The 13450-nt window shown below is 45.5% G+C and overlaps 1 protein-coding gene across 2 annotated transcripts in view; it reads right to left on the reverse strand.

Moving 5' to 3' along the window:
* The window catches only part of IQGAP1 (IQ motif containing GTPase activating protein 1), a 97217-nt gene that overhangs the window by 39589 nt on the left and 44178 nt on the right, over positions 1-13450 (reverse strand). For both annotated transcript variants that reach the window (XM_029952557.1, XM_029952558.1), the window contains exons 9-14: positions 9728-9891; positions 7646-7730; positions 6745-6908; positions 6359-6519; positions 4261-4385; positions 2522-2685 (exon numbers count right to left, since the gene is read on the reverse strand). In XM_029952557.1, the coding sequence (XP_029808417.1) occupies positions 2522-2685; positions 4261-4385; positions 6359-6519; positions 6745-6908; positions 7646-7730; positions 9728-9891 (863 nt within the window). The remainder of the gene's footprint in view (positions 1-2521; positions 2686-4260; positions 4386-6358; positions 6520-6744; positions 6909-7645; positions 7731-9727; positions 9892-13450) is intronic.

Consider the following 13450-nt stretch of genomic DNA (forward strand, 5'->3'; position numbering starts at 1 on the left):
GATGTTCCTTTTTCAGAGGCTTCCTTCAGGGAACCAGACCTAGAGCTCACTGTCAAAGTCCACTCCTCTGTCAGATCTAAGATTCCTCTGGACTTACATGGTAGCAAAAACAAATACCACCATCACTGGCCCTCACAAAATCAGGGCAGCCAGGGCCCAGAACAGACATTCTGAATCAGCAGGAAGAGTTAAGGCTTAGGAATCTGCATTTTTAAAATGACTTTTCAGGGCGCCTGGGTGGCTCAGTCGGTTAAGCATTCGACTTCGGCTCAGGTCACGATCTCATGGTTTGTTGTGTCGGGCTGTGTGCTGACAGCTCAGAGCCAGGAGCCTGCTTTAGATTCTGTGTATCCCTCTCTCTCACACAAATAAATATATATTTTTTAATTCTTTAAAATAAAATGACTCTTCAAGTGTTGTAACAATCAGCCAAGTTTGGGAAGCTCTGATCCAGATGATCCAGAATTAGTATCGAAGACAGAGAACACCACTTACAACTCCCCTTTTGCTCAGTTCCCCGACTACAAAACAGTTGTGTTTCAGATCGCTGACATTCGGCACAATGATGCCTCTCTTGAGCGACATCTGGGACATGCTGTGTTCATATGATTAGGACGTGGTACTGCCAACTCCCCTCCCCCGCAACAACGGACCTAAAGGGGATGTATCAACATTACAGTCTGACCCACGACGCCCCCATCCCAACCGTGCTGACAGAGCCTGCATTGGTGGGGGCGCACGAAAGCTCCAGCAACACAGAAGTTCTGGTCTGTTTTTCTACCTTTGGCTTCCCAGAAAGAATGTGACCCCCCAAATTAAAAATTTCTTTCATGGGGGTGGGGGCACCTGGCTGATCCTGTCAGTAGAGCGACTCCCGATCTCAGGGTTGTGAGTTCGAGCCATCATTAGGTGTAGAGATTCCTTAAAAATAAAATTTTAAAAAATTTGTTTTTTCTTTTAGTTCTTCTGCTTGCTACCAGACTTACTGCAGGGATCCTCTAAGTCAGAAAAGAAAGGCGTGGTGCTCCCTATCTAATTGTTGTTAGTTAGAAGAAACTAAAAGATCAGTCACAATTAAAAAACAGAAGTAGTTATGTTTTAATCATTCAACCAACATCTAAGGGCTACTATATACAAAGCTGCAGCAACATGACAAAAGAGATACAAATCCTGTCCACTTCCTCAACAAACTGGCTGAGAGGTAAGACTAACTTTTTAGAAGATCTGTTTGTGTTACAATCACCCACAAAACCTTTTATGTTCATAGCAGCGTTACTCCTAATAGCCACAAAGTAGAAACAGCCCATGTGTCCATCAACTCATGAATGGGTAAGGAAAATGCAGTGCAGCCCAACAGTGGAATCTAACTGGACAGCAAAAAGAAATGATGTGCTCCCAGCACGTGCTACAACTTGGATAAACCAAGCTGAACGAAAGAAGCCCATCGCGAGGACCACACGTCGGATGCGTCCACACAGACGATGTGACCAGAACAGGCCAATCCATGGGCAGAGGTAGACTGCTGGCTGCCCTGGGCTGAGATGAGAGGCTAACGGAAAACAAGAAGTGACTGATGAGCACCAGGTTTTTTTCTGGGGTGATAAAAACCTTCTAAAACTGATTGTGGAGATGATCACACAATTCTGTGAACGGAATAAAAACCACTGAATTGTACACTTTGAAATGGTGAGAGCTACGGTATGGGGGTTATACCTCAATAATGGTATTATAAAACCTCACACAGCGTCTATCTACTACAGCTTATGTGCATTCCCTACGACCCATGCATTCTACTCCTAAACGTGCACCTAATTGATAGAAATGATGCATATATTTACCAAGAGACATGTACTAAGAAGCACTGCTTGCAATAGCCAAAAAGTGGGAAACCCAAAATTTACCAAAGACAGAATATACAACCACACGACAGAATAGCACGACAATGAGAACTAACAAACTCTCATTTCCTGCAGCCACACAGATGAATTTCACTATGTTGGCCAAAAGAAACCAGATACAAGAGAGTAGAAAATGTTACTTACGTACAGTTCAAATACAATTCAAAAACAGGCAAAACTCAACCGTGGGGTTAAATGTCAGGGTAGTGGTTCCCAGCAGGTGGCTGAGTGGCTGACGGACAAGGGCGGAAAAGGAGAGGGTGGACAATTCTGTTACGCTTCTCATAATCCGGGGACCAATTACACAGGTATGCTCACGCATGAAAATTCATGCTACTTTTAATTCTCACGTGTACTTATGCAACTTATGTAATTTACACAATTTTGGCATCTTATATTCCAACACAGAATTTACTTAAAGAGACACAAGAGATGTGCCTATAACAGTAACAACAAAGAACCACAGAAACACCCAAACATGTACTGTCACATCTCATGTCCCCCTAGGGCTCTGAATCTGCAGGTGCCAGAAAGCAGTCAAAGGGAGACATCCTACCTCTCAGCTTGGCTCCAGGAGGGATGACACTCTCTGATCGGAAAGGAACAATTTCAGTGCCACTCACCTGGGCTTTCTCTCTCTTGGCTCTGATGAGCGTGTCCTGGTAATGCTGGGCCACTTCTGCAAGGACTCCCTCGAGTTTGGCTGCAGGGATCTGCAAGGCCTTCAGAGTCTTCTGGGCGTCACCTTCATCCAGGGCTTCGTTAATTAAACCAATGGCTAAAATCCCTAAATACGAAGGGACAAAGGTTATTGTTTTTAATTAAGAAATTATGTAGACAAATCAATCTTTAAACATGCTAAGTAACTGCAAGTCTACCCAAGCATCACCATGATTCAAATTATAATTTGCCACTTATACTATTAAGCAGCATTTAATTTTTTTTTAATTTCAGTAAGATTTCATCTCAAGTAAACTCCCTGGTATCCATATTGCCACTGAAAAATCAAGTCTTGTTTTATTTTTAACTGCTCTACCTAAAAAGTAGAGGGAATTTTGACGTAACTGGTTTTAATAATATAGCTTTCAAGGACTTTGCAGGGTGTAATCAAAACCATTTTTGATTCACACAAGGTCAGAGTTCAAGGAACCATAAAAAGTCACCTGATCAACATTTTTACGTACGAAAAGACTAGGCTTGGAGCCTTCCTCTTCAAGATCACACTGCGAACAAGTGGCCGATGGCAGGTGCCCACCCCAGGGCTCCCCCACCCCAACGCCAGGCTCTTTTCACGGAATTCTTCTCACAGGAAATACAAATTAAACAAATTAAAACTAAAAACATTCACTCCTTAGGGATCTCAGGCAGCTGCACTACTTCTGAAAGGACTCTGTGGTATAATAAAAATGTGGCTGACCTTTGACCCCAGTTTCTGGGATGGAGCCTCTAAACCCTGTAGAATTTCCTAAATGGTAAGATTCTCTGTGTTATTCGTGCCGGGCTTCCCGGGCCAACCCGAGTCTATGCGAACCAGGGGCCCCTAGAGGGTCTCAGGATGGGGGCTGGTCACGCTGGCGAGACCAAGCATGTGGTCAGAATACTGGGGCTCCGAGCCCCGGGCACTGTGGGACCAGCCCCGCCTGCCCATCTCCAGGGAGGGGAGGCAGACTAGAAACCGAGTTCAATTACATGGCCAACTACCGATCCTTCACAGGTAATGAAGCCCCTTAAAAACCCTAGATACCCAAAGCTCAGGTGAGCCGCCCTGGTTGTGATTCACGTCCCAAACACATAAGCTTTACATCTGGGACCGTACCAGACACCCTACAGGTCTCCTTTTCTGACCACTTCTGATTTGTATGCTTTATAGTAAAACTATGAGCATAAATCTAGGCTCTTCCCTGAGTTCTGCAGGTCACTCTAGCAAATTACTGAACCTGGTGGGCAGGGCAAGTTGAGGGAACCTCTCAATTTACAGCCAGTTGTTCAGAAGTGTGGTGACCCAGGAACTCCTAAGACTTTGGGGCTGGTGTCCAAAATGAGAGGCGTCTGCAGGACGACTGTGCCCTGCGCCCATGCAGGGTGACCTGACTCCAGGCAGTGTCGGAGCCGCTGCTTACAACGCATTTAAAGATGAAAGATCGTGTTCAAGTGGTGTTCTGAATATCTTAGTTTTTATTATACACATACCTAATTGTAGCAGTTGTGTTTTGAAAATAATATCCAACCTCAGCTTTTTGAGAGAGAGAGACACACACACACACTTTCCAAAATTCTAGAAGTAGTGTTCAGAATCAGTTCATGGAATCACACTGTGTTTAACTGCGCCATTATTTTAGGGGTAAGTGAATAGATCACTCACTCTCATGCTCCTCCTGTACCACCAGATTCACGTGGTCCACACAAGCTTGAATGTCATTCCATGTGATAAATTCGTTATTTTCTGCATGTGCCTGAGTTTTCAGTTTCATCAGCTCATCGAGATACCTGCCCCATTCCCCAAACAAAAAAGACAATAAAGGACAACATAAGAAAAGGGACTTTCAGGGGGCACCTGGGTGGCTCAGTCGGGTAAGCGTTTCAGCTCAGGTCATAATCTCACAGTTTATGGGATCAAGCCCCACATCGGGCTCTGTGCTTTCAGTGTGGGGCCTGCTTGGGATTCTCTCTCTCTGCCATCCCTGCGTGTGCACGTGCACTCTCTCTCTCAAAATAAATAACATTTAAAAAAAGGGCAGGGAGGGGGGGACCTTCAGGATTGTCACAGATGACAGGAATGAGAAGACTGAGAACAAAGTATCCAAGGAGCAAAGACAGCTAAGGGATCCCAACAGTCTGACATGCTCTGGAGGACAACTCGGACTGGGAGTTACCTTCAACAAAATGTGAAAATGTTAAGGGTATCGCTGCTTCTTCCCTTTTCTTCTTTTAAAGTTTATTTTTTTTCTTTATTAACCTCTACAACCCAATGTGGGGCCTGAACTCACAACCCCAAGTCCAACAGTTGTACGCTCTAGCGATTGAGCCAGCCAGGTGCCCTGGGATATCATTTATTCTTTTTTTTTAAATAGTTTATTGTCAAATTGGTTTCCAAACAACACCCAGTGCTCTTCCCCACAAGTGCCCTCCTCCATCACTACCGCCTCTTCCCCCCCTCCCCCTTCAACCCTCAGTTCATTTTCAGCATTCAATGGTCTCTCAAGTTTTGCGTTCCTCTCTCTCTCCACCTCTTTCCCTCTTCCCCTCCCCCTGGTCCTCCATTAGGTTTCTCCTGTTCTCCTGTTAGACCCATGAGTGCAATCATATGGTGTCTGTCCTTCTCCGCCTGACTTATTTCGCTTAGCACGACAACAGCCTGTTACGTGTGCTAAATTCCAGGTATCGCCGACTAATAATCAGAGGCAATATCTCAAACAATTCATCTAAAGACAAAAAAAAAAAAAAAAAAACCCAAGGCCATGCACCAGCTAACAAATGTAGAAGGAATGATAAATCAAAATATCATCATTAACGGTCTCCGGCAGCTCAGTCAGTAGGCCGTGTGACTCTTGATCTTGGGATGGGGGTTCAAGCCCCACATTGGGTGCAGAGTTTACTTAAAAAAAAAAAAAAAAAGAGAGATCATCATTAAGCAACCCTTACTAAACAGTAAGTACTGATTTAGATAAGGATTATCAACCAGGGTTAAAAATACGAGGTGATGGTTAAAGGGGAACTGGATATTTTCGTGGTGCAGAGGTACAAAGAGATTATGCGAAGGAAAAAACATAAATATACATTAGAGGAATAAGTTGTCTCCCCAATTCAAGGATCAATCTTAGTATCTCTAATGATGACGCACGTAGGTTTTTTGACTCCAGTTATGAGAAAATGTGAAATACACATGTTTCATGTTGTATATGCTGGCTTGAATCTTGATAAACTTTTAGATGTAATTTCCAATTTACAGGAATAAGCCAAATATCAGGAAGCAACCAGAACCAGAAGACGGAACATTTGCTACAAATTGGCCTCATCTCTAACCAGTAAAGAATGAAAACGAAGCCAAGGGAAACAACAGTTAGATGGAGCACACGGTCCTGCACTCGGTCCTGGTTTGAAGGGACCGGGGGGGAAGGGCAGTTTGGGAGCAAGTGAAGCAGTATGAAAACGGACGAGGCTCAGAAGATATCAAAGATGAATTCCTATTTTGTCGGGGGAGAAGACGGCACTATTATGGCTACAAAATAAACACCCTCACTGTTTTAGATAAGCACACTTATATATTCAGGAGTGGGGTGTCGTGATACAGGTAATTTACTATATTACATTGTCCAGAATAGTAATTAACAAAATAAAATGAATCAAAATAGGAAAAAAAAAAGATCACACGAAGGTCACGATGCTTGAAGACAGGAATGCAGGTGACCAGGGACCAGCCCCAGCGAGAGCAGCGGCCGTCTGAGGCTCCGGGCACCCACCTCTGACAGTTTTCTTCTTCGATGTTGGTGAGGCCTGTCACGGAGCTGCTCAACTGCTTCCACACCGTGTTCATGTCCCCCGACTCCAGCGCCCTGTTGATCAGGGCCACCGAGGACAACATCTCCACGGCGACGGAGAGCTCGGGGTGGGTGAGGTTGTGCTGTACGGGGAGGGGGGAGGGGGAGAGACATTCTTGGACACCAAGCAAGGTTACAAGTAGAATAAAGGCATAAGAAGTCTAAGTTTCTGGTTTACTAAAGGGGAGGGGAGGGGAGGGGAGGGGAGGGGAGGAGAGGAGAGGCCCTACCACCGCACCGAGGGGCGGGGATCCGCCCGCGGCTGCTCCGTGCGGCCCACCAGCAGGCCGGGCCGGGCGCCGACTCACCTCGGGACTCTGCTGCTGCAGCGCGGCCAGCTCTTTCTGATAAAGATCGGCAGCAAAGGGATACACCTGGGGCAGCTGGGCCTCGGGGTTCATGAGCTCCAGAACCGTCTTCTCGGCCACACCCTTCTGGATTGCAGCATTGATGGCCGCCACAGCCGCCAGTCCTGGGCAGAAAACAGGTCAGAGTGCAGCTGGCACAGGAAGCCCAAGGGAAAGGAGACACAGTTTCCATGGAAGAAAGTTCTAGTCTGTGGATAAACTATTAGCCATAATGTTCGAAGGGGAAGTTTCATCTTTCCAAACAGCCTCCCCGGTTGTGTGAAGGTGAGGTACAGGCCAGGCCAACAGTAACTCCAGGAAGCCGTTTAAAAGGATGACCTCCTGTTCTCCTCACCCACGTTTTCCCTCCACTCCAACTGACACTGTAACTCTCTTTCGAAAACATCTCTGCCACCCCACACAGCCTGGCAAATGGAGTACCAGCTCCGGAAGCTGCCATGCAAAGGTTTCCACAGTCTTTCCGAGCCTTTATCTTACACAGCTCAGCTCCAAACACGTAAAAAAACGTTACTCTAACCACCACTGGCTCCAGACCTGTTTCACCTTTTACACCTCTACTCACACTTCCTCTGTCCCACGCTAGGAGCATCCTTCTCCTCCATCCAGAGCTTACTGGTCAAGCACCTAAGCCTCACCTCCTCCGACCATCAAGTGCTTCCCAGCCCAGCGAGCCTCCACGGACTCAGTTCTACTCTGAAAACTAGAGGAGCCACCGCACCAGAGGCCTTTGGGGGTGGGTGGCAGCAAGCAGGCCTGGGGAGGGGGCGAGGAGTGACGGAGCCTGGCCTCGGACGCCCCTTGTGATGGGAGCCCTACTCCGCATCTCGGGGAGGACTCGTACTTCTCTGGTACTGCTGGGCAGCACTGTTGGCGGCGTCTACTCCAGACTGCAGCTCCTCCTTCTGCAGGGGGTCGGCCTGGCCACCCTGAGAAAAGAAAAGACCATTTTTTTTAAGTTTTTCTTAAATTTATTTATTTTGAGGGAGGGAGGGATGGAGGGAGGGAGCACACGCACAAGTGGGGGAGGTTCAGAGAGACATTCAGGGAGGGAGAGGATCTCAAGCAGGTTCCGAGCTGTCAGGGTGGAGCCTGATACGGCTCAATCTCAATCTCACAAACTGAGATCGTGACCTGAGTCGAAACCAAGAGTCACCAACTCCAAGTGACTGAGTCACCCAGGCGCCCCAAGCAAAGAGCATTTATATAAAGATCCTCATGCCTATGCCTCCAGGCCTTACACTCGTTGTACCCTGACAACAGTCACAGGGACAAAGAACCATGGGCCTAAGTGACAGCTTCAGGCTACGTGCAAAGTGGCAGTCCTGGTTGGAGCCAAAGCCTTTGCCAAATCTGCGGTAGAGTGACTTACCAGATACCAGTACATTTACAAAAATAGTTTGTGAGAAGCATCAAAATATTGAGACGAGATGTTTGTAGACTCGTTGGCACACTGATGCTGCTTACTATGGCTGACATATGGTGGGAATCTGTAAAATGTACACTGTCCTCATTCAGACAAAAAAGAAAGCACTCATATTTGTTCTAAAAAACCCGCTAAGTACAATTGCACAGTGTACTTTTATTGCACGTTAAGTACTTTCCCAGTGCTGGCCAGAGGAAACTAGTGACGTGTGTTTTCTTTTAAGTAGAAATTCCTAAAGTAAGAACGCAGAAAAGATTCCAGTGTTCCTCAATGGCTTGTAGTTGGGGGATTAAGAAGGATGCTTCAGGGAAAGGGTGGTCAGGTTTGGAGGGTGAGTGTATTTGTTTAATGTAGAGACCCGCCAAGTTTTCTGGCTGCCTCAGGCAAGGATTATCACTCTCCGGGGAGTGAACCAGTAAACAAGATTTGCATCTGGAGGCTGGAGATTGCCATTTCCTGGTCAAAATAATTTTTGGCGACTGTCTTGCTGCGCCAGACGTGGATTTGGCCAAGGTGCACAAAAGATCAAAACCGCATTTTGGATTATTCAGCGCTAGCTCCCCCTCCCCAGCATTGCAGAGGCAAGTCTGGGCACTTCTTTTGATATGCATTTGACTCTGTTTACCTGACAACCGACCCAGGGCAGTTCCCCGCCCCAAAATTCTATATAAGAGGAATTATTTTCTTAATGAGAGAGAAGAAGAAAAATAAAGAAGCTAGAGGCTTGATCGGAAACTGTGTGCTGTCTTCACTCTCTGCGTCTCCCTCCTGCCCTATTTTTCTCTCCCTCCCTCAGGAAAAGAACCCGTGCCGATTCTCTGCCCTGCCGATTCTCTGCCCTGCCGGTTGGCTGACAGATAGGTACAGCCCAACGGACGGCCTGCGGGAAACGACAGTTTAAGAGGATTGACAACTCTGAGAGCAAGAGAGAGCTAAAAATAATGTGCATTTTACCCAAGGACTTTTTTTTTTTTTCCTTAAGTAGGCTTTAAGCCTACTGCTGGGCTTGAACTCAGGACCGGAGAGCAAGACCTGAGCTGAGATGAAAAGTCAGACTCTCAACCAACTAGCCACCCAGGCACCCACTTGAGGATATTTTAAAAACCTACATTTAGGGGCACATGGGTGGCTGAGTTGGTTAAATATCCAACTTTGGCACAGGGCATGATCTTCTGGTTCATGAGTTCAAGCCCTGCATCAGGCTGACAGCTCAGAGCCCGGAGCCTGCTTCAGATTCTGTGTTTCCCTCTCTCTCTCTCTGCCCCTCCCTGCTCACACACACTCTCTCTCTCTCTCTCAAAAATAAATACACATTAAAAAATATTATTTTTAGTAAATAAAAAATCTGCGTTTATATGCAGGAGAAAAAGTTATACTAAAAACTATAGGTAATACTACAACTATAGGGGGGAAAAGACTCCATAAATATCTTTAAACGACAGCATAGGATTCGAATGGCTAAATGTGAATGCTCCCGGGCTGGACCCAGGACACTTTTACCTGTCTCTTCTGCTGTCTGTCGCTCAGGAGCTGCTTGAGGTACCAGTCACTGTTCTGCTGCTGCAGCCCTCGAAGGCCCAGCGCTGGGGACTGCAGAGCCTTGAACAAGGCCAGTGCAGCTCCCTGCTCCAAGGCCACGTCCACATTTGCTAATGCAGAAGCAGCTGAGGAGGAAAAAAGGCCAAAGCTTAAGAAAACACTTTGTGAACATCACAGTTGAGAATATTTTTCCTTCCCCCAAACCAATGTCAATTTCAGATGAGAGAAATATTATTCAGATGGCCTTTATTGTGGACTATCGCAGAAGCACAAGATCTTGGCATTGGAAGAGAACCTTAAAGTCACCAAGTCCGGGGTCCCGAGCCGGGCTGCTCATCAGAGCTAACAGATTCCTGGACCGTGCCTCAGGCCTACTTAAAAGCTTCCAGATGTAGACATCCTGGCACCAATATGGGTAGCACTAAAAGAGGCACCAATACAAACCAGTTATGTATAAGTTCCCTCTAAATGCCAAACTGTTGCCTAAACTACTACACAGGAGAAAGTTTCTCCCGTGGCAACTTACTACATCTTTGGGCAATTTTGTTTAAAAACAAAAAACAAAAGAAACTGTTCAAGCTTTGACCCTGGTGTCGACACGGAACACATTCCTCTTTCCCCACGAAAATCCACCCAGGCTTCAGAGCATCAGTCCGCATCCTTCATTACCCCGCTGACTCTAAACACCCTCGGCCCAGGAGTCAGGGCCCAGACAGCAAGGGCGTGCGACCGTGTGGAATGGAAGGGGGCTGTCTACACCTGCTCGATCTTCCTACTTCTAGTCACAGAACCTGAGGTCACACAAGGTCTTTTACATCTTTTCTAGCGAAAACCTGGATGTTCCTTTACCTGAAAAGAATCAAGACACCTTCCTCATAGTGTTATTGTTAAGATGAAATAAGATCAAAATACATGCAAGCACTCTGCATATTGTAAAATAAATACGGCATTAGGTTGGATGTCAGAATACAGTATTTTCTGACTTCAGAAATAATAGCCACTGCGAAACGATAATTACTGTACAATTTTCAGTTCCCTGACTTTTAGAAGGAAAAGAACTCTCCCTCCATACTCCACCCAGGGGTGAACAGCTGATTTTATCACCAAAGTAGTAAAATCAATAGTAACATACCAACAATCAAAATATTTGGGGCATGGCAGCACTTATTTAATCTTTTCATTAGAAAAAATTAATATAAGTTGTCAAAAAGAAAGGAAAAAAAAGAAAGTTTTTAAATTTCAATGGATGTGTGGTCTCACCGTAGACTCCTAAGAGACTATTCACTTCTTCCGTAGTTCAGCTAATTCATTACTGCACCAAGGCGACAGCTGTTTCAGTCAGGGCTACGGGTCTCTGTGACCATTAGCCAACTGAGCACCTGCTCTATGCTGCAAATACAGTGCTGAGCCAAGTAAATAATCTCTGTCTTTGTGGAGCTTTTACGGGAATGGGGACAGAAATAAACGATATCAGGTAACCACCAGGCTTTCTCTTGGTTTGCAAAGGAGAATCTCAGATTATCTATCTACAAAAGCATCTAGTCATTTATGCTTTTACTGGAACCATAAACTTACTACATAAATATGTAAATATTTAAATAAACATTTACTAACGTTTATACTATAAAAATGATAACATTTAGAACATTATTTAAATATTTTCTTCCACTAAGCTTTAATTACTTTTTCTTATTCTACTTAAAAAGTAAAATAAAAACTTTTTCTCGGGGCGCCTGGGTGGCTCAGTCGGTTGAGCCTCCGGCTTTGGCTCAGGTCAGATCTCACGTTCGTGGGTTCGAGCCCCGCATCAGGCTCTGTGCTGACGGCTAGCTCAGAGCCTGGAGCCTGCTTCCGGTTCTGTGTCTCCTTCTCTCTCTGCCCCTTCCCCTCTCATGCTCTGTCTCTCTCTGTATCAAAAATAAATAAAACATTAAAAAAATTGACAAAAAAAAAAAAAAACTTTTTCTCATTTGTAAGTACTTGGCCTGCAGCTTTCTCCTGGGGCACTGGCTTCATTGCTGGTTCTCACAGCCCTAGAGAAAGAATCTTATCTATAAATTATGTTAAGAGAATTCCTGGGATCTAAAGTTCCTCTATCGTCCTAGCACACAACTTCTTGCTTCAGACCTGCTCTAGATGAGAAAAAATCGTGCCTTGGGGCGCCTGGTGGCTCAGTCAGCTGGACTTCTGACTTCAGCTAGGGTCCTGGTCTCACGGTTCATGGGTTTGAGCCCCGCGTCGGGCTCTGTGCTGACAGGTCGGAGCCTGAAGCCTGCTTCAGATTCTGTGTCTCCTCTCTCTGTCCCTCCCTCATTCACCCGTGCTCGCTCTCACTCTCTCTCTCAAAATAAAAATTTAAAAGAAGAAAAAAAAGATTGTGCCTCCATGAGGAATCCTGCCTCATCCTCCCTTATTTATCCCGAGAAGGCTTCTCTACAAACCTCCAGAGAGAAGTCATCTTTCCCTTCTTTATTCTAGGAAGCACCCCATACAAACTTTGATACTTTGTCTTAAGCAAGTTGCCCTGTCTTCTGTACCATGTTGAAAGCTATTTGAAGGAATTTGTAGTTTTTTGGCTCCTCTGACCACGTGAGAATACGAATGCAACACTTTAAAAACATAAACGACAGCTCTTCCCTCACGGGTTTATAACAGACTCTCACAGACTTCGCCAAGTCAAGCTATCACAGTTAAAAACTCCTAAACAATACAGTAGGAAAAACAACTTGGTAAAACAGAGTGTTTTGTGCACCATCCGCAGCAGGAAACACGCTGGACTTCCTCGCCACACAAACAGCTAGGTATAAAAGGACACTCTGGTTTACGTTCGCTGGCCTGGGTATTCCTACAGACACAGCACAGCACCCACACGGGCACGGAACTACTACTCTGTTCAGAAAACCATTATCTTAAATGAACCAGAATGGAACAGACTACAAATACGCCTGGTCAGGATTTAGGGTTCCTGATCATATGGAATTGCCAAAATCTTATAAAGGCTCGCTATAAAGATTATAAAATCTTATAAAGCGCCTGGTGGCTCAGTCAGTTAGGTGTCCAACTCTTGATTATGGCTCAGATCATGATCTTACAGTTCGTGAGTGTTCGTGAGCTCCAGCCCTACACAGAGCTCTGCGCTGACAGTGTGGCGCCTGCTTGGGATTCTCCCCCTCCCCCACCTTCCCCTCTCCAGCTTGTGCTCTCTCTCTCTCAAAATAAACTATAAATAAATAAAGTCTCTCTAGTTATTCAGAATATTGGTTCAAGAAAGAAAGTAGGGCCTCCCAGTGAGCAAAGAGGACACGAATTACTATTATTATTATTCTTACTACCCTGAGCAAAACAAGGTCAAGCCTGGTTGAAATCAGATGTCACCATTATGCTAGGAGTTACAGGGATCTCAAAGGAAGCACAACTCATAAGCACTCTGTACTTTAAGGAGTTTACAAAGATGTCTGACATGAAGGCAAGCACTGTAAGACAACATATAACTGAATATAAAACCATGTGGTCTATAAATGCTGGGAGAGATGGAAAGGGCGCAGGTGAGAATCAAGCTGGACCCTGAATGGTGGGTATAATCAGAATCAGGTTAAGAGAGAAGGGATGAGGGCATTAGAGTGAGAATGCCTGATTAGCAAAAGCTATCATAATGCTACTGCTTACTGAGGACTTAGTAAATAC

Source organism: Suricata suricatta, chromosome 9 (assembly GCF_006229205.1).
Source record: "Suricata suricatta isolate VVHF042 chromosome 9, meerkat_22Aug2017_6uvM2_HiC, whole genome shotgun sequence".
NCBI lineage: Eukaryota > Metazoa > Chordata > Mammalia > Carnivora > Herpestidae > Suricata > Suricata suricatta.